This window comes from Diadema antillarum, unplaced genomic scaffold, assembly GCF_040938485.1.
Source record: "Diadema antillarum isolate AM-2024a unplaced genomic scaffold, OU_Dant_1.0 seq00000746_RagTag, whole genome shotgun sequence".
NCBI classification, from domain to species: Eukaryota; Metazoa; Echinodermata; class Echinoidea; order Diadematoida; family Diadematidae; genus Diadema; species Diadema antillarum.
In genome coordinates, this window is record NW_027271643.1 from 178,749 (window position 1) to 198,503 (window position 19,755).

At 39.7% G+C, this 19,755-nt stretch overlaps 1 protein-coding gene across 1 annotated transcript in view; it reads right to left on the reverse strand.

Annotated features, from left to right (window-relative positions):
* The window catches only part of LOC139738492 (lysosomal membrane ascorbate-dependent ferrireductase CYB561A3-like), a 38,355-nt gene that overhangs the window by 8,749 nt on the left and 9,851 nt on the right, over positions 1-19,755 (reverse strand). Inside the window, exons 2-4 of the mRNA XM_071649118.1 lie at positions 5,291-5,529; positions 4,393-4,601; positions 2,768-2,922 (exon numbers count right to left, since the gene is read on the reverse strand). Coding sequence (XP_071505219.1) covers positions 2,768-2,922; positions 4,393-4,601; positions 5,291-5,471 — 545 coding nt within the window. The 5' untranslated portion in view covers positions 5,472-5,529. The remainder of the gene's footprint in view (positions 1-2,767; positions 2,923-4,392; positions 4,602-5,290; positions 5,530-19,755) is intronic.

Sequence of the window (19,755 nt, forward strand, 5' to 3'; positions counted from 1 at the left end):
TGATATCCTTGGCAAAAATAGGTCATTCAACAAATCACTTTTTGGCTGCATTGTACTCATAATTTCTTGCTCAGGATTGCAATTAGCTACAAAAAAATAGGATATCTGCATAAGGTATGAATTTTCCTCTGTAAACATACCAAATTTGACAGGAATGAAAATCTTTGAGACACCAGTTTAAGTGTGTCATAGTAATAGACATAAGCAATGTAACCACAACTGCATGTGTGTGTGCGTGTTTACTCATAGTGTGGGTAGTTACTTTGTATCTTATCTTTCTTATTATACAATGGTGCCATTTGGGACTGAAACATCTTTTGAGCATAATCCTTGTATACTTTTGTGCACCTTGAAGAAACAATGATACATCATGTATGAAGAGTTTGAATGCAAAAACTGATATACACGTATCCACTTCTATCAACTTGAGATATTCTCAATAGAATTTGTGAAAAAACAAAGAAAATAATAAAAATATATCTGACAATCAAAGAAACCTTTTCAAAAATATTTCATGCTTTGAAATGAGCGAAAAATCACTGAAAATATTTTGTTTTTCTCTACTTGATGATGATCTTGCTTAAAAAAACAAAATCTCTCTTTTTTTTGGCAATCAGACTCTTCATACATACCTGCAAACAAGGGTAGCTGAATCACAGAAATGAAAGGGAATGGCTTCTTTTAAAGTACAGTGTATTACACATCAGTGACTGCTTGCCAAATTGTCATGGCCACATATTCAACCAAAGTTGTTTTTTTTTTCACATTAAAAGAATGAGTTGAAAATACAAACTTGAATGAATACTGATATCTGTTGACACATTAATAAATATTAAAGTAATTTCTCTTACTTGCTCTAGCAAATGCTTAGTTGTGGTTCCAAAAGCCAAGAAACTTTATTTTTGTGCTTGTCAAGACATAACTAAAAAGTATTAATACTGAATTTTACATATTACATATTGCAAATGCTCTCCAATATCCATATGTTAAGGAATAATGTTGCTACAAAAACTGAATACAGTGCACTCTCGTTATAACAAACACGGTTATAACGAAATTCTGGTTACAACGAAAGAAAAATTCAGGCCACATTATCCTCTCTATGTTTTTTATTACCTCCACCAAGGGAGGCGGTTATGTTTTCATCGACATTTGTTGGTTTGTTTGTCCGTGTGCAAAATAACTCAAAAAGTAGTGAACGGATTTGGATGAAACTTACAGGAAAGGTTGAGAATGACACAAGTAACAGATGATTAAATTTAGGTAGTGCTCCAGGAATTTCTATGGATTTTATGAAGGATTTTTGATATTGTCACAGGTAGGGCCAATGAACTTGGAAGTTCCAGTTGCGCGTATTTGAGGTTTGCATGCACGCACTAAAGTGCATGCTCTAGTTTCTGCTAGAGCGAGGCGCCGCGCAGCTGAAAGTTGATGACATAACAAAAGACTTCTATATTGGGAAAGTGAGCTACTTTCAGCACGCACGTATGAGTGGAAATCACTGATCTCTATGGAAGAACAAGATCAGTGGTGAAAAAATATACTGTAAAATGCATGCGAAAGTTTTTGTCTACACTATATGCATTGAATGTTAGAGGCAACTCGCGAAAATTTCATGCCTCGAAAAAGGCTGTTGGCTCCAATTCGCGAAAATATTGTCTTTCACAGTACTTGGTGGAGATCTGCGCTCTCAGAGTGCTTTTCTAGTTGTTTATTTGTTCGGTTATAATGAAATTTTGTTATAATGAAAGAAAATTACTGGTCCCGAGAACTCTGTTATAACGAGAGTCCACTGTATAATCTTTATACAATTTATCTGCAGGGCCTCTCTACTGTCTATCACTTGTTAGAACTTTTCAAATCTCAGTAGCACATTTGATGTGTCTTCCCAATATGTGGGTTATTTTTAAACCATTGATATTCTTTGAGTAGCATGGTTATATACATTCGACAAAAGGCGAGGGACAGGCAACAGTAATGTGTTTTGTGCCATCTCTAGCACAGCAATGCCATTCTTCAGGCTAGGCTTTGCATTTTGTGATGCATTGTATCTGATGAACCGCAGAGAGAAACTGTATTGAGACCACTGTTTCAGTTCAATGAACTGTTTGGGGACAGTCATTCATACCTTTTGACACCACAGTTCTCTGGGACTCTCTGGGAGGCCAGCTCAAACAGGGGAAAAAAAACTCTGATCACGACCTCTCTTGTGTTGTGTCTAGATACATTGTATATTCATATCATGTTGTGTCTAGATATAATTCATAAAGTGTCTAGATGCCCTGGCAAGTCATCATATCTTCATACAACCACATGCTATTGGCCTGTTCTGTATGTCATTATGCAAATAATCCCAGCATGTGTCTCAACATGCATTCCAACATTCCCACCTATTCACAATGTTGCTCATTAGTATTGGTACATGACTGGACACAGTGAGTCTGCAATAAATACCGGAGACATTGACAGCCACACCTATTTCTGTTCCTCATTTTTTAGTCACTAGTTATATTGTAACCTACGATACAACATCTTGACTACACATTGCAAAATTTCAATCAGTTTCTATTTTCTCAATCCCTGCATTACATTTTCAGGCAAGTGTCGCAAAAAGGGTATTTCTCACCATGGAGCATAACATAGATATTTCTGCCATCATGAAATACAGTTTGTTTCTTTACAAGCTGAATGCCATAGAACATCAACACGGACTTTATATATTTGCTATATGCACTGATATATTTAATATGTGTCAGTATCATCTTACTTTGAAAAGAAGATTTTTTCCACAATCCCCATTAGACACGTTCCTGCAGCCATTGAGAGCATTGCCACACCAAAGAAGACGTGGGAGGACATGTAGCTGGTGCGAAGTTGAACAGATGCACATGGAAATAGGAATATGAAGAGTCCCAGCAGAAGCTATGTCACACAAGAAATAAAGTTCAAATGGTTACAAACCCCTCAGCCTGGAGACAAATATATTACACAGACTGCATAATTAGTGTAAACCTGTGTGACATTTTGCAAAAAAAGAGGAAGAAATACATTGCCACATTAATTCAAGACTTTCATAGAGGTAGGCCTACCACAGTATCTCCATAATGCCCCAGTCACATAGACATCCCGGACCACCCCGGACCACCCCGGATCTGATCCAGGGTGATCCGGGGAGAGATCCGTGTTGACGCCGGGAGGCCAACACGGCAACTTTTGGAGGTAAAAAACATCCAGCGTCATCCGGGGACTGCCGTGTTGGCAGAGTAATCCGGGATGGTCCGTGTGGCTGCCGTGTAGTTGCCGTGTTGATCCGTGTAGATGCCGTGTTGGTCCGTGTAGACGCTGCGCTCTTCCAGCCTTATCCGTGTAGCTGCCGTGTTGATGCCGTGTGTACAGCCGCATACAAACGCTCGTCGACGCTCCATCGAGGTCTAAACTATCCCGGAACTCCCCGGATCATCATGTAGATCCTTGAGGATCCGTGTTTCTATGTGACTAGGGCTTAAAGCATGCATGGTTCTATTGAAACAGGAAATCACCTATAGATGATGATGGAAGCCTGTGCTGTATGTAGTGAAAATTTTTCATGTTCAAATACAACAGAACACCTCACATATCTAAAGTGAAAATTGTCTGGGGAACTGAGAACAGAGACCTCCTTCCTCCTGTCTGAGAATGAGCTCAAACTCTATTGTTAAGAAACTTTCATGCTTTCTTGTATATTGTGGCCCTCTTCAACTAATGCAATGATAAAGGAGGTCTCGACAATCTGCCCTAGAGTGTTCATGTATGACAGACAGGGCACACTGGAAGACTCCATTGTAATTATTATCAAAAGAAACTATAAACAAGAAAACTTGAAAACAAGGTGTACCTTCTCTTTCAAAAATATAAGAACTTTGTATTCTATACTTTGCCAACAAAAATAATAAAGAGTATTGAAAAATATGCGTCACATATTGTGTGCCAGCCTCAATCTGCTTGAGCTGACAGGAGGAGGCCATAACATTATTAAATTGTTATACCGGTATGTGTTTTCATGATACATGTTATACAGTAGATTGGTCAGTCTTACTGACTTGTCATAAATCTATGATTACAATAATATCCCAGCTTGATTTCACCATTTTTTTTTTCCTGGACGAAAGTTACCTTTGTATCAAAATGGTAAATGGAATGTACAAAAAATACTTCACTGTAGAAGTTGTGACTTCTGATGGCGCCTTTCAATTCCTGATGGAAAACTCACATCTTTGGGAGAATCTCCACAAATTCTGCTTTCTTTGTCATGTTTCTAGGTGCTGGAACACTGTTACAAACATACAAGAAAGCTAGCCACTTAGCTCTAATTTCTGAGTACCATTTCATTGTCTAACTGATAAGGAGACATACCTGTAAAAAGAACATGCAGACAGTGGCAATGCCAAGCCAGCTGTGCAGGGAGTAGAGGTTAGTAATTCCATTGTGGTTGTGGAATTGGAAAACAGCTACAAGGCCAATGATGATCATGACTGTAGCAAGGGTTAGAGAGCCAGCATGTATGGACTTGACAGCCATGCGAGGAACATCAATGCCAGTGAAGACACGGTACACCATGGTGGCTGCAAGCAAAAAAGAACAGACTACACTGTAAAACACCATTATATAGTTCGTGTAAAACTATAATTACCCATCATTGTCCAACAACCTTATACCCATGTTTGCAGAAGATATTTCTTACCTTGTATCAATATAGTGTACAACCTTGTATTTTGAACTCTTAGTCAAATCAATTTTCCCTTTTTCCAAACTGTATCCAAACAATATTTTTCTTTCTTTTACATGCTTTCCCATACAAGCTTATGATTCAAAATGTTCATAGCAATCAATGAGTATACAGATATATTATATGTCTCAAGGCTGCACACACTTTGCTCATATGAAATGAAATGCACAGGGAATACCTGCAATATACTCAAACGATTAGTGCAAACTGTTGACTGCTAAACAATTTCTACAACAAATCTTTAACTTTGTATCTAAGATGTGAATACTATCTTCTGTACAGTTATTACTAAACTTTAAATGATTACAGTGTAATTCCATCTTTCCAAAGCTCTTTTAATGTTGTCATAAGCGGGGTACCCTTGCATACCTCATTAAGTCTAATATTTGTTATTTGTACTTTAATGTGTACCATGTAGCTTTAATAGACAAGTTGTGATTAAAACTTCATACAACTAGTAGTATGTAGCATTGTGTCTGTAGTCTGAGGGCATGAAGACCTCATAATTTGGTCACATAACATTACCATTTCCATACAGAAAGATCATCCCTGTTGTCATTAGCAAAGGATGTAGATTAAACTCGCTTGAGCTGCCATCCCAAGCGAATCCTCCAAGGTAGCGTCCCATCCACAGACCAATCAGGATGCATGCTGCAAGGCCTAGTGCCTCTGCCACAACCACCAGGGGCACAAATAGCTTGGACATGGCTAGTTGCAAAGATGGGCTGTCGTCAGCAGGAATGTCACACCGTATCAGGAGATCTCTGCCAAGAAATGAAATTTTTTAGTCAAAAAAAGAAGTATATAGTTGCACTGAATTAGGTGAGTCTTTAGGCTTCTCTGCATAGCGTGAACATGTTACATCCCTTTACAAATCAGTACGGCCATAGAAAAAAAATGATAAAAAGTTAGCATTTGCAAATAAAAAACCAACAATAACTAGATTCGAGAATTTGTCAAGACTGACAAATTAGGTGATCCGATGTACAAATGATTTCTGAGATTCTCATTGAAGAAAAGGGAATCAAACCTTTCATCTCTACAGATTTAAAATGGAAAGGGCATATTATGTTAACAAAGAGACAAAATGAACCTCATTTTAATACACAAGATGGCGTCTTAGGAAAAAGCCATTGTCTGATGACATTATCTGATTAGAAAGTTGTTATTTCACGAAACGTTCCATATGCCCTGGGCTAAATGGTTGCAAAATATGGGAGTGATAAGGCATGTAATTACCAAGATACAGGACAAAGTATTCTTGACCCTTAACCCTATATACCAGCCAGCCTAGATGGCATCTGAGTCAAAAGTCGTCGTTTTATGAAATGATCCAGGCACCATGGTCCATTTATATACAAAATCTGTCCTCGATTGAGCATTTAGTAAGCAAGATACAAAATAAAGAATATTTGACCTTTGAACCTCATTTGCACAGCCAAAATGGCGTGTGACCAAAGCATTGTTACTTTACAAAATGATCCATCTATCAAGGCCCATGTGTGTGCAAAACTGTGCAAAACATGGCGGTGAAACCATATACACTAATGAGGTTTATACAGAATGCAGTATATTTGACCTTTGACCCCACTTAACGCAGCCAAGATGGCATCTGAGAAAAAAGTTGTTATTTTGTGAAATACAAATTGTAATTCTAGAATCATTGTCCTTACGTGTGCAAAATGTGGGAAAGATAAGACGTGTATTCACGGAGATACAAGATAATCTTACACTTTGGACCTTTGACCCTAATTTACCTACCCACGATGGTGTCGGAGGAAGTACTTAGTAGTTGTTATTTTATGAAATGATATTTGTGACATGAACTAAACATGTGCAAAATATGGGGTTGATAGGACTTGTTGCTCTTGATCTATTGCACAGAAAATGGAAAAAAGAAAGAAAAATAAAGAAAAGCTATTGTATAGAAATTTGAAGGACAAGCATAAAAAGATCAGAAAAAGATAAAGTTAGGAAGGGAGAATAAGACTTACTGAAGAAAAATAAAAATATAAGGGTTAAAAAAAAGCAAAAGAATTGGCAGGGGCAAGCCTCGAACACAGGACCTTTAGATTAAAAGTCCAATGCGCTATCCACTGACCTACATGTATTTCATCCCCAGTAGGCTCTGTGTATTAAGCAAAATGACGCTACATTGAAGCCAAGTGCCAATTTCAACCAAGTTTTTCGACGTGATCCCGACGTCGTATGAAAACATGGAGGGCACATTTACAATAACCCAAAGTCTCAGCTACAACATATTAAAATCTGGGAGAAATTCACCGAAAGGTAAGTGAGCTAGTGCTCGATAAAGACAGTTATGTCAATTTTCATTTCCAGAAAAACTGCACTCCCATAGAGATAACACGTAAACTGCTCAAATTTGACAAGGTTACATTCAATCCATTTTTACGAGGTGATGACGTCATCCAATCAAAATTTTGATGTCACAATTCAAAAAGAGCATTCAATAAGCTACAACATACTGAAATCTGGGTGACAATTGACCAAGGATAAGTGAGATATGCTTGAGTGAACTTGAAATTTGATGACGTCATTTTGAAAATTTGCCTTTTTTATTTCATTGAGAAATTTAATATCTTTTAATCATTTTTCCAGCATCGCCAACCCATGAAATGACATGTACAGCTCATCAGCTTTCAGAATATGTAAAGAAAATGGAGGGTCACCGTCCATCCTGACAAGTAAAATCTGATTTATAATTGGCGCCTTTTTGGCATAGTTACACTGTGTATGGCCACTGACGCGCGCAGAATTTCAACTTTGACGGGCCCGCATGACGTCATATTGAATCGGATTGACTTGAAACTTGGTAGAATTAATCCTTGACATTTTTACACATCCGATCCATGTGAAAAAATGGGGAATTTCTATTGCATACGAGCTGTGCGTGCATATATGCGCGCGCGCGTCCGTCCATTTTTTTTCAATTTTTCAAAAAATGCTCCAAATGATCTGAAACATGTGCAAAAAAATTTTGAGCTCGATTTGAGCATGTCAACATTTCAACGCGCGTATGCGTGCATTTTAAGTGTAGAGATGAATTTTGAGAATATGAGTGGAAAGCGCTTAATGTGAGCTATATGAGACGTAAATTTGATTGGGAAATTCCATTCCATTATTGAGATATGAACGAAAATGTGATTTTAGATAATGACGTCATAGTGACGTCACGGTCGACTAATCACAATGATACATTAGATCTGTCGTCTTTGGGACATGATACATATATAGTGTGAGTTTGAAATTGATAGTCGAAGAACTTTTTGAGTTAACCTCTGCACAACTTTTGAGGAGAAATAAGAAGGAGAAAGAATCCGTACAGAAACAGAAGGTGATCCGAGAGGATACTCAGATCACCTAATGACAATGTATACAGTGTACACTGTACCATCCATTAGTTTTAGTTTCACCATCACATCAAAAAGCACTCTGAGTTTTGTAATCTAAGGTTACTTTCAGAAATATATGATTTTGTTGAGACTGGATAAAATCTCTACACAGGATTCAATCTCTGGATGATGCAGGTTACAAGCTAGGCACAAAGAGCATGATGCCAAATACAATGACATAAATGGTATCCCGGGGTATCAAATGAAAATCAGCCATTTTGTTGAATTATTTATTTTTTTTAAAAAGGTTGTACCCTGGGTTGCCAAAAAGTGGAAATTATTTTGGTGCTAGAGCTAGCGGCGCTAGCCACTACACTGCAGTGCACTGAAGCACATGCTATTGCTAGCACAGCGTGCCATGCATGCCATCGTATAACATGCACTGGCAGGGGAGTGACTATGTACACGCACACACAGAGCATGCATTTCTCTGCAGCTGTCATCGAGTGGACGTGAGGTGGCGCTACACAACACGGTAACCTGGGGTACAACGGTACCCCGGGGTAACGTGTGATGCATCATATGTAGAACTACATCCCCAAATTATACCCTTTCCACAACATTAGCAACAAGGAAGTTTATCAGTCTTTATGGGTTCTCTATATGAATACAGAACATAAGTGTCTGTCTCCAGTTAGTGTCAAAATTGTTCAGATCTTACAGAAATTATAGTCAAATTAGGACACATGTGTTAAAGCTGGGAAGACACAACATCACACTGTTGATAATAAATATGACCCTTTTGTACAATATGCACCATGTCAACTTTTGGTCTTACATATTTTCACCCAAGAGTGATAAGGCGATCACAACAATATGAAAGTCACATGAGACAGAATGTCATGACTTTGACTAGATTTTAGATTTTATTCGACTCTTCCGACCCCATTCCAGGGTATGAGAGTACAACACATAAATACAAAATATGGTTATAACAATATCAAAGAATACATGTTTGTGATATATTACAATGATGTATATAAAATAGTCTATACCTACTAAACATATATACAGTGATATATACAAATTGGCAACCAAACAATCGTGACATACAACTACAAAATATGTACTAGAGATCGAGTATCACTGGATGCTTAATTTTTCTACCACTACAAGTTACAATATTTTCTTTCTTGACTACAGTACACTCAACTTGTTCAGGCTTCTGCAAATTTGCAAAATATGACATGATCAGCCTCACAAATAACACTAATCTTTTAAGCTGTCCTAAATGCGAGCATGAAAATAATCTGGACATGTGTAATGAGCAAGGACGTTTAACCAAATAATGATTGCTTAAATATAACTGCCTTTCCTTTTCAAAGAAGGGGCATACGAAAACATAGTGAAATTCATCACCTGTTTCATGCCTATCACAACAAGGGCATTGAACATCCCTTTCATCAAATGACTGTACAAATCTTCTATTATTAGCTGGCAACTGATTTGACCTACATCTAAAACGGCTCAATGAAATTCTATCCCTCTTACTCAAATCTCAAATGGGGAAGGCGACTCTCTATACGGGTGACTCTCTTTATTCATGCTAAAGTGGGCGAAAGGGTGAGTAAAAGCTGACAGTGTTAGATTTGACTGCCAGCACCACATCATATTGCCAAATAGCAAATGTTTAGTCGATGTAGACAATCAGTACAATCTAGAACAGGATTGGTTAAAAAATAACCTTTCTGAGAAGGAAATGACATTGCTGTGATTAAGGTATAATTTGTAGACAGAAATGATGAATTTTAGGAAGGAATCATTTTTAGACAGGAATGATGAACAATAGGCGTGTCTTCATCAGCCCGAAGTTCAAACTAGCGGGACATTTTGCGGTCTTAGGAAATAGCCCGATACAGCGAATGTGCATCTTCATCAGCTCGAACAGCCTGCTTCGGGAAATTAGTCCGAAAATTGACGCATGCGCACTTTGCAATATTACTCTGCCTGGCTCGCGGTTCGAAAGTGGATTTCCCCGCTCAAAATCTCCTATATCACCGTATGTACGATTCTACAACCAGGGAGGTGAGCAGTACAGCAAATTCTCTCCAAAGGGATATTAATAACGCTAGTAGTCGCTACTCTTTCTTCTGCCCAGTGAGGCATTTGATATGAAATTAACGAATTGCAATGTCTAAACAAATCCCAAATGCACACAATCTGCAAGAATCTCCAGCTATAGGTAGAGTGGACCAGAAGAAGAAGTTTACAAAAAAAAACCAGCTAGCATGCACGGCACTGAGTTTTAATAGGGAGGTGAGAGAAATCACCTCCCTGGTTTTAAAGATGACAACAACAGTCACTTATAGGCTAATAGGCCTATAGTACACACATTTTGATCCTTGAATACACCGTGCGTGTAATGTACTACAGATGTAGTACTATCCACAATCATTAGCTTGTACATACGCTTTCCATTGCCAGCTGGCTAACCAGAAGCGGTGAGGAATCGAGAAAATTTCGGACTGATGGAGACGCACCCAAAATAGCGCGCTATTTCACGAATAAGCGCTCTAGTTGACGAACTAGACCAAGATTTTGGGGGAAATTTTCCCGATCAAATAGCGCGCTATTTGCGTCTTCACTACACAGATAGCGCGCTATTTTGACATCGGACTAGTTAGGTAACCGCAAGATAGCGCGCTATTTTGAAACTTCGGGCTGATGAAGACACGCCTAGTGGAAGTGCTTCAGCCAAGATATATTTACTTACTTTTACTTACTTACTGCCCATTATGCCTCCTGGCATGTAGGGCAGCAACGAAGGTCCTCCACTCTGGTCTGTTCTGGGCTAGCTTCTGGACACCTCCCCATGTCAGGTTTAGGGATTTCATCTCTTCCTCAACTGTGCGACGCCAGGTGGTCTTGGGTCGCCCTCTTCTCCTTCTTCCTTCAGGTGTCCAGTGAAGGGCAACTCTTGGGATGCTTTCTTTTTCTTTTCTCAGGACATGTCCAATCCAGTTCCAGCGCCGCTTTGTTATTATTTCTTCCATACTGTCTAGTTGACATCTTATCAACAGCTCTTCATTTGATATTTTGTTTGGCCAAAAAATCCAGCAAATCTTCCTCAAGCTTTTGGTGTGAAATACCGACAGCTGATGAATATCATTGGCTGTTATTCTCCAGCATTCTGCACCATAGAGGAGGGTGGAGAGAACGCAGCTCTGGTACAACTTGAGTTTTGTCTTGATTCTGTACTGTTGTGACTTCCAAATATTATTTAAACCTCTGAAGGCGTTCCTAGCTTTGTTGATTCTGTTTTTGATATCACTGTGTGCGCCTCCGTCTTGTTTTACAGTACTGCCTAGATAAATGAACTCATCTGTTTCTGGTAGGGCATCACCGTTTACATGGATTGGTAGTGGGTCCGAGACATTTAAGACCATCACTTCAGATTTCTTCTGGTTTATTTTCAAGCCGACTTGTTGTGCAAAGTAGCTCAGCCGTGTTGTTTTCTCTTGCATATGTTGGTGAGTGTGTGAGACTAGGGCCAGATCATCAGCAAAGTCAAGGTCTTCTAGTGCTGAGAAGAGAGTCCATCGTATGCCTCTTGTTTTGTCTTCTGTTGTACGGCGCATTACCCAATCAATAACGACGTTGAAGAGCAATGCTGACATCACACATCCTTGTCTGACTCCAGTCTTTACTTGGAATGCCAGGTCGCTATTCCCCACCCTGCATTTGAATTTGGTGTAGATCACCTTGATGAGTTCCACTATGTGCTGTGGGATTCCATACATCCTCAAGATTTTCCACAGGCCGTCCCGGTGTATACTATCAAAGGCCTTTTCAAAGTCAACAAAGTTGATGTATATCTGTCTCTGCCACTCCGTGCACTGTTCAATGATGTTACGTAGTGCAAATATTTGGTCTATGCACGATCTCCCTTTGCGGAATCCTGCCTGTTCCTTCCGCAGCTTTTCATCGACTGCCTCTGTTAAACGTTGCACAATAATTTTTGCCATAATTTTACTAGGTACTGATAGAAGTGTAATTCCGCGCCAGTTATTACAATTTCTCAAATTGCCCTTCTTTGGTATCTTTATGATAATGCCTTCCATCCAGTCAACAGGTATCTCTTTCTTCTGCCAAATAGCAGTGAAAAGTGGTTGAAGTAGTTTGGAGGCCATGTCAGGTTCTGTCTTGAAAAGATCGGCATTCAGATTGTCTTGGCCAGGGGCTTTTCCACTTTTTAGGGTCTTAATGGCTGAGACAATTTCCTCCCTTGTTGGTGGATCTATGCTTATTTCCAAGTCATCTCTTGCAGGTGCTACATCTGGTTCTGTTGTGGGTGAGGGTCTGTTTAGCACTTCCTTGAAGTGCTCAGCCCAACGAGCTTCCTGTTGTGCCTCGGTTGTTAACAGCTGACCATTTTTGTCTTCTATTGGCATCTCAGTTGCTCGTCTGTGTTTTCCACTCACTACTTTGGTGATCTTGTACACTTTCCCTTGTTCTCCTTTTCTAGCTGCTTCTTCTGCCTGGTTTGCTAGATCATCTAGGTATGCTCGCTTGTCAGCTCTGGTTTTTCTCTGCACTGTTTTGTTTGTTTCTTGGTATTGCTTCTTGTATCTTTCCTTCAATCTTTCAGACTTGGTGTCATTTATTTTCTTCTTCAGAGCCCTTCTATTTTCAATTGCTTGCCAAGTGTCTTCACTTATCCACTCCTTCTTCTTGTTGTGTTTGTAACCAAGGCAAGATTCACTTGTCTTCACATAGACTGCTTTGGTCTGCTCCCACATGGTGTTGATATCCTCTGATTCTGTCTGGTCCAACATATCTGGTAATGCTTGGAATCTGTTTTTTAGTTGCAGTACAAATGAACCTTTGACTTTGCTGTCTCGCAACTTTCCAACATCAAACTGTTTTTTGGCTGTCTTCTTGGGACCTTCTTTTCTGAGCTTTACTCTCAGGAGAGCTGTAACCAAATGGTGGTCGCTACCAACGTCAGCTCCACGTTTAACTTTGACATCAAGCAAAGAACGTCTCCAGGTGCCATTTATCATTAGATGGTCGATTTGATTTCGATCCCTTCCATTTGGAGAGTGCCATGTTAACTTGTGGATCTCCCTGTGTTGGAACAAGGTTCCGCCAATGACCAAGTCATACATGGAGCAAAATTCTACCAACCTCTCCCCATTCTCGTTCATTCTCCCGCAGCCTTCTCTACCCATTGCCCTGTCATGTTCGGTGTTGTTGTTTCCTACTTTGGCATTTAGGTCTCCCATCACTAGTTTCAAGTCATGTTCCGGTGTAGCTTCTAAAACAGATTGAAGTTGTTCATAGAATTCATCCTTCAAGCATTCTTCGCTGTCGTTTGTTGGAGCATAGCACTGGATAATAGATGTGTTGATTTGTTTCCCCCTCAATCGTATCTTCATAAGCCTATTGCTGATAGGTTGCCACTCTATTAAGCTCTTCTCCACTCCTTTCTTCAAAATGATGGCCACTCCTTCTCTATGTTGCTGGTCATCCCTTCCAGAGTACAGCACCGTTTCTCCTGTGGATGTTGAAAGCCTCCCTGATCCTGTCCATCTGCTCTCACTTACTCCTAATATATCTAACTTATATCTTCTCATCTCTGATGTTACTTGTGCTAATTTCCCTGTATCATACATTGTCCTAACATTCCAGAAGCCTATTCTAGTTCTAGTTTTGGCATTCAGAACTTCCACCTTCCTGCCATTGGCTTCCTTTCGGCTTTCACCAATGGCATTCATCCTAGCATCTGCCGATAGCCCTGGAAGTCCATTACGCCTAGTAGTGTTGATTCCTTCTGTAACTTACATACTGTAACTTTGACCCATCCAAAGCCCAAATATGCAAATAAAACCACAGGTTCATGTGCTTGTTTTTCTTGGACTACAGGACTTTGATGCATATGACATTCTGCCGTCCAGTACAACTAGAATTATCACTGAAGGTGATTAATACCCCCGCCCCTAATGTTGCTTTACAGTGTGTGATGTCTGAGGGCAATGACGTTAATACCAAGTTTGAGCACTTGTCAAATTTGAAACAGAATAATTTTAGTTTACTGTACAATTACAGAGTTGACACTACTGAGTATAAAACTTACAGCAAATAGAAACATGCTTTCCCCAAGCATTACTACACTTAAAGACCATCATACACACCAAATTTGACCTTCATAGCTTGAATGGTTTATTTTGATTAAAAAATTAGTGGTTACCATGGCAACACATTTTCCTTAAACTAACACATTGGTGTCTTGCAAAACTACACTTCTAGACCTTTATACTTGGTACTAAATTTGACTTTAATTGCTTGAATGATGGAAAAGTTATTCGATCTGCAAGGTTTTGGCAAAATTGTGGTTACCATGGCAACAGCTTGTGTGACAAAGACAAAAACTATGTGTTCCACATCTACACCTCAGGGCCATAATGCCTACCAAATTTGGTTTCAATTGCTTGAAAACTATGGAAGAAGTTCACTCCACAGGATTTAAAACAAAACACGCAGTTCCCATGGCAACGCATTGTCCGATACAAATACAAAGGACATTTTGTAAAACTACACTTAAAGAGCATCATACACACCGAATTTCACCTTCATAGATTAAATGATTGATTGATTGATTGATTAAAAGGTCTTTATTCACATAAAATCTGAATCGCGATCAAAAGTCGAATTACACAGATACAGAGATTATACAGCAAAACAGATAAAATAATAACATAATCATAATACATAAAGAATTACATTACAATGGTTCAAGTTGATACAAAAATGAGTGGTTACCATGGCAACACATTTTTCTTACATTAACACATTGGTGTCTTGCATAACTACACCTCCCGATCATCATACAATTGATACTAAATTTGACCTTAATTGCTTGAATGATGTGGAAGTTATTCAATCCACAAGGTTCTGGTAAAATTATGGTTACCATGGTTACCATGGCAACGCTTTGTCTGACAAACACAAAAATTATGTGTTTCACATCTATGCCTCAAGGCCATAATGCCCACCAAATTTGATTTCAATTGCTTCAAAACTGTGGAAGTTGTTCACTCCACAAGATTTCAAAGAAAACATGCGGTTACCATGGCAACGCTTTGTCAAGTACAAACACAAAGAGTGTCTTGCATAACTACACCTATAGATCATCATAGATACCAATTTTGAAATTGACTGCTCAAATACTTTGGAAGTTATTCAATCCACAAGGTTCTGGTAAAATTATGGTTACCATGGCAACGCATTGTCCGACAAACACAAACAAGAGACCCGCGGGTCTAGCGCTCACCTGAGTATCGCAAGTTCACCTTTCACGCAGTCACTAATCTAAATTATTCACAGCTCTACCAAAATTTGACGAGGCATTCTCAAGTGGAAGATGAAAATGTACAATAAGGGCCCAATTTTTTCAAGATTCCTTAATTTGGGGGAATTGGGGCCCCCTGGGGCCCTCTGGGTGGGGCATGGTGCACAGTTTGATAAATTGAGATCCTGACCACCTAGGGATGCTACCTGCCAAGTTTGACAAAAATCCATCATGAGGTTTTCAGGAAGAAGATGAAAATGTACAATTCAGGCCTCCATTTGGACCCTTCCAACCACCCCCCTCCCCCCTACCCCCAAGAGGGGCACCCCTGGATCTCCTATGAACAAACTTGAAACTACAGTCATTAATGTACTCACTCATAGTATTATCTCAGCTCTATAACTTCTGATTCTAGAGAAGATTTTTAAAGATTCCTTCATTTGGGGGGTTTGGGCCCCCTGGGGGCCCCCTGGGCGGGGCATGGTGCCCATTTTAACAAATTGAGATCCTAACCCCCTAGGAATGCTACCTGCCAAGTTTGGTGAAAATGGGTCATGGGGTTCTCAAGAAGAAGATAAAAATGTACAATTTAGGCCCCATTAGGACCCCTCATCACCCTCACCCCCCCCCCCCCCCGGGTCCCAAGGGGGGCACCCCTGATTCTGCCATGAACAAACTTGAAACTACAGTCATCAATGTGCTAACTCATAGTATTAACCTAGCTCTATCACTTCTGGTTCTAGAGAAGAAGGTTTTTGCGGATTCCTTAATTTTGGGGGGTTTGGGCCCCCTGGGGGCCCCCTGGGTGGGTCATGGTGCCCATTTTAACAAATGGAGTTCCTAACCCCCTAGGGATGCTACCTGCCAAGTTTGGTGAAAATGGGTCATGGAGTTCTCAAGAAGAAGATGAAAATGTACAATTTAGGCCCCATTAGAACCCTTCCCCACCCCCCTCCCCTGGGTCCCAAGGGGGGCACCCCTGATTCTGCCATGAACAAACTTGAAACTACAGTCATCAATGTACTAACTCATAGTATTAACTTCGCTCTATCACTTCTGGTTCTAGAGAAGAAGATTTTTACAGATTCCTTAATTTTGGGGGGTTTGGGCCCCCCTGGGGGCCCCCTGGGTGGGGCATGGTGCCCATTTTAACAAATTGAGTTCCTAACCCCCTAGGGATGCTACCTGCCAAGTTTGATGAAAATCGGTCATGGGGTTTTCAAGAAGAAGATGAAAATGTAAAAAGTTTACGCACGACGCACGACGGACGACGGACGACGGACGACGGACGACGGACGACGGACGACGCACGACGCACGACGCACGACGGACGCCGGACGAAGGGCGATCGCAATAGCTCACTTGAGCCTTTGGCTCAGGTGAGCTAAAAAACATGTCTTGCACATCTATACCTCAATATCATCATTTACCCCAAGTTTCATTTAAATTGCTTCAAAACTGTAGGAGGAGTTCGCGACGCAAGATTTTGCAATAGACCAACCGACCACCAGACCGCCCGACCAACATCACGCTGATTCCTATCTCTTCACACTATATGTGGCGGGGGTATAAAAATGATAGCGTTACAGGATCAAGGCCATAATAGGCAACAAAATCTGCAATGGTAGATTTAAATCCCCATAATTCTTTCAAAATCCACTTTATTTTCTCCAAATTTGCAAGAATTGCAGAGAAAGGTACCCAAAATGAGGAAAAAGTTTTTAAGTTGGGGTTTATACTCTCATTCTTGAGCAAGCAGCGCCCTCACGTGGCAGAAACCACCAAAATCTCTCAAATCCTTGACAGGAACGCTTTCTGTTTTGGGTGGGCTAAAGGAGAAGGTTAAAAAAAAACTTATGCAGTACATTCAAAACCCATGTCATTTTTATCAAACTTGACGAAATTGTAGAAGAAGGGCCACTTAATGCAGAGAAGTTGTAAAAATGGGTGGTTCATGTGCTCGCTTCTGTGCTAGCAGCGCCCCGTGTGGCAGAAATCATTGTAATACCCCAAGATTTGGTCATTAACCTATCCAGGGATGCCCTGATCGGGTGGGTTCAAAAACCTCATGCTGTACATTCAAAACCTATGTCATTTTCATGAAAATTGACAAAATTGTAGAAGAAGGCTTACTGATTGCAGAAACACAAATAAAAATGGGGGGTTCACATGCTCATTTTTGTGCTGGCAGCATCGCCATATGACACAAATCATCCTAGGACCCCAAGATCTGGTTAGAAACCTATCCTTATGGGTGCCCTGATTAGGTGGGGTTCATGAATATCATGCTGTACATCCAAAACCTATGTCATTTTCATGAAACTTGCTGAAATTGTAGAAGAAAGATTACTTAATGTAGAACAAAGTTCTGTAAAAATGGGGGGGGGGGGGGGGGGGGGGGGATTCGTGTGCTCCTTTTGTGCCAGTAGTGCCCCCGTGCGACAGAAATCATTGTAAGACCCAAAAATCTGGTCAGGAACCAATGCAGGGATACCCTGCTAGGATGGGTTCATGAATCTCATGCTGTACACTCAAAGCCTCATGAATCTCATGCTGTAGGCCTACACTCAAAGCCTCATGTATTTTTCCAAAAGATACTGTAAAACATGATATATTCGCGGCACGAAATTTTCGCGAATTGGAGCCGACGGCCTTTTTCGTGGCAAGAGATTTTCACGAATTGCCTCTTGCGTTCAATGCATATAGTGTAGATAAGAAATTTCGCGTGCATTTTAATTTCGCAAATCTTGGCGCTCGCGAAATTCGCGAAATTAAAATGCACGCGAACATTTCTCGTTTTACAGTAATAATAATAGTTGTAAAAATTGCAGTGATAGGGTGGATAATATTCAGAAAGGAAGGTCCATGTGCGTTTTTGTTATTTTTTTTCCTTGCACAGCCCATGATGATATTCATATGGATGCAAGTGTGGAAAACCCTACACTGACACATTTGTTGAATTGTTTTGTTTTGTTTTTGTTTTTTGTTTTTTGGTTTTTTTTACCCACTTGCTGTAACTGTGCAGAAAGTGATACTGGAAGAAGAAGAAGAAATGTAAGGATATGGGAGATTTGACATTAGCCTGTCCTCCAAAGGGGGAAAAAAATCTTAATATAATCAATAGTGTTGATTGTAGATTGCATTAGTTGGTTGTTGCAGTGGTTGGTATGTTGTAAACTACAAGTGTATGGTGATGTACATTGTACATTGAGTAACCCCCCCCCCCCCAAAAAAAAAATATATATATAATAATAATAATAATAATTATAATTCTTTGAATCTCCTTTTGTTAACACTAGATTTGGAAATCAAAATTAATATCTGAATGGTAAAGTGCTAAATACATGTCTGGTAATACTTTTGTGACCTTGTATTTTGTAACAAAAAAACCCCCAAATAGTTATGACAAGTTTAGACCTAACTTAGATTTTAATAGAGATACTCAGTAGATAGTTTTTAGTTGTTAAATTTAAAGATGAAAAGTGTGCCATATGTTTGGGGTTGTTTTTAACACCTACATGTAGTCTAGAGAGACTAGTAGTCCCCAACTAGATAGTACTCAACTTGATCATGATGATACACAGATAATGAACTGCATGTCATAAAAAAGATTATACGGAATGAAAATGGAAACAGCTCAGTTCCACTTCCACGATTCGAAATTCTGTCAATCCGTGCTGTGCTACCATGACCATGCATATAATTTTATGCGGCTCGGACCGCTGAATTGTGCGTAGTACGTAACGCTGACCAACCTGCGCAGCTAGGATGCGCACAAACATAACTGAGGAACGTCATTAAGCATTGCAATACATGGGCTCTGTAAAACTACCGTTTTGTAAATTTGCTTCAAAGTGACTTCACAGCATGGATTATTCCATAAATCCTTTACCAGTCAAATACATGTAACAGAAATTCGAAGGAGCAAATGTCATATTTTAAAGTAGATGGCATGTACATGTTCATGTTAGAAAAAGGAAAACCTATTTTACTTATTTTGAAAAATGAGAATCGCTTACGAAATTACATCTACAATGTACAATAGGAGAAAAAAATTCAGAGCATCTCGGCATGGGGTGATGGTGTACATTTCTGTGTTTTAAAAACAGATATTACCTAATTTTCTTCCTGTGCCTTACACCCTTTCTGAGAAGACTCATGTTATGTTATGTAATGGGAGTGTGCCTGTATTACACTATAAATGCAGTGTGTGTGTACCCTTACCATGAATGTAGTGTGTGCAACGCATACAGTGCATGCAGTGTATACTGTATACGCTATATATT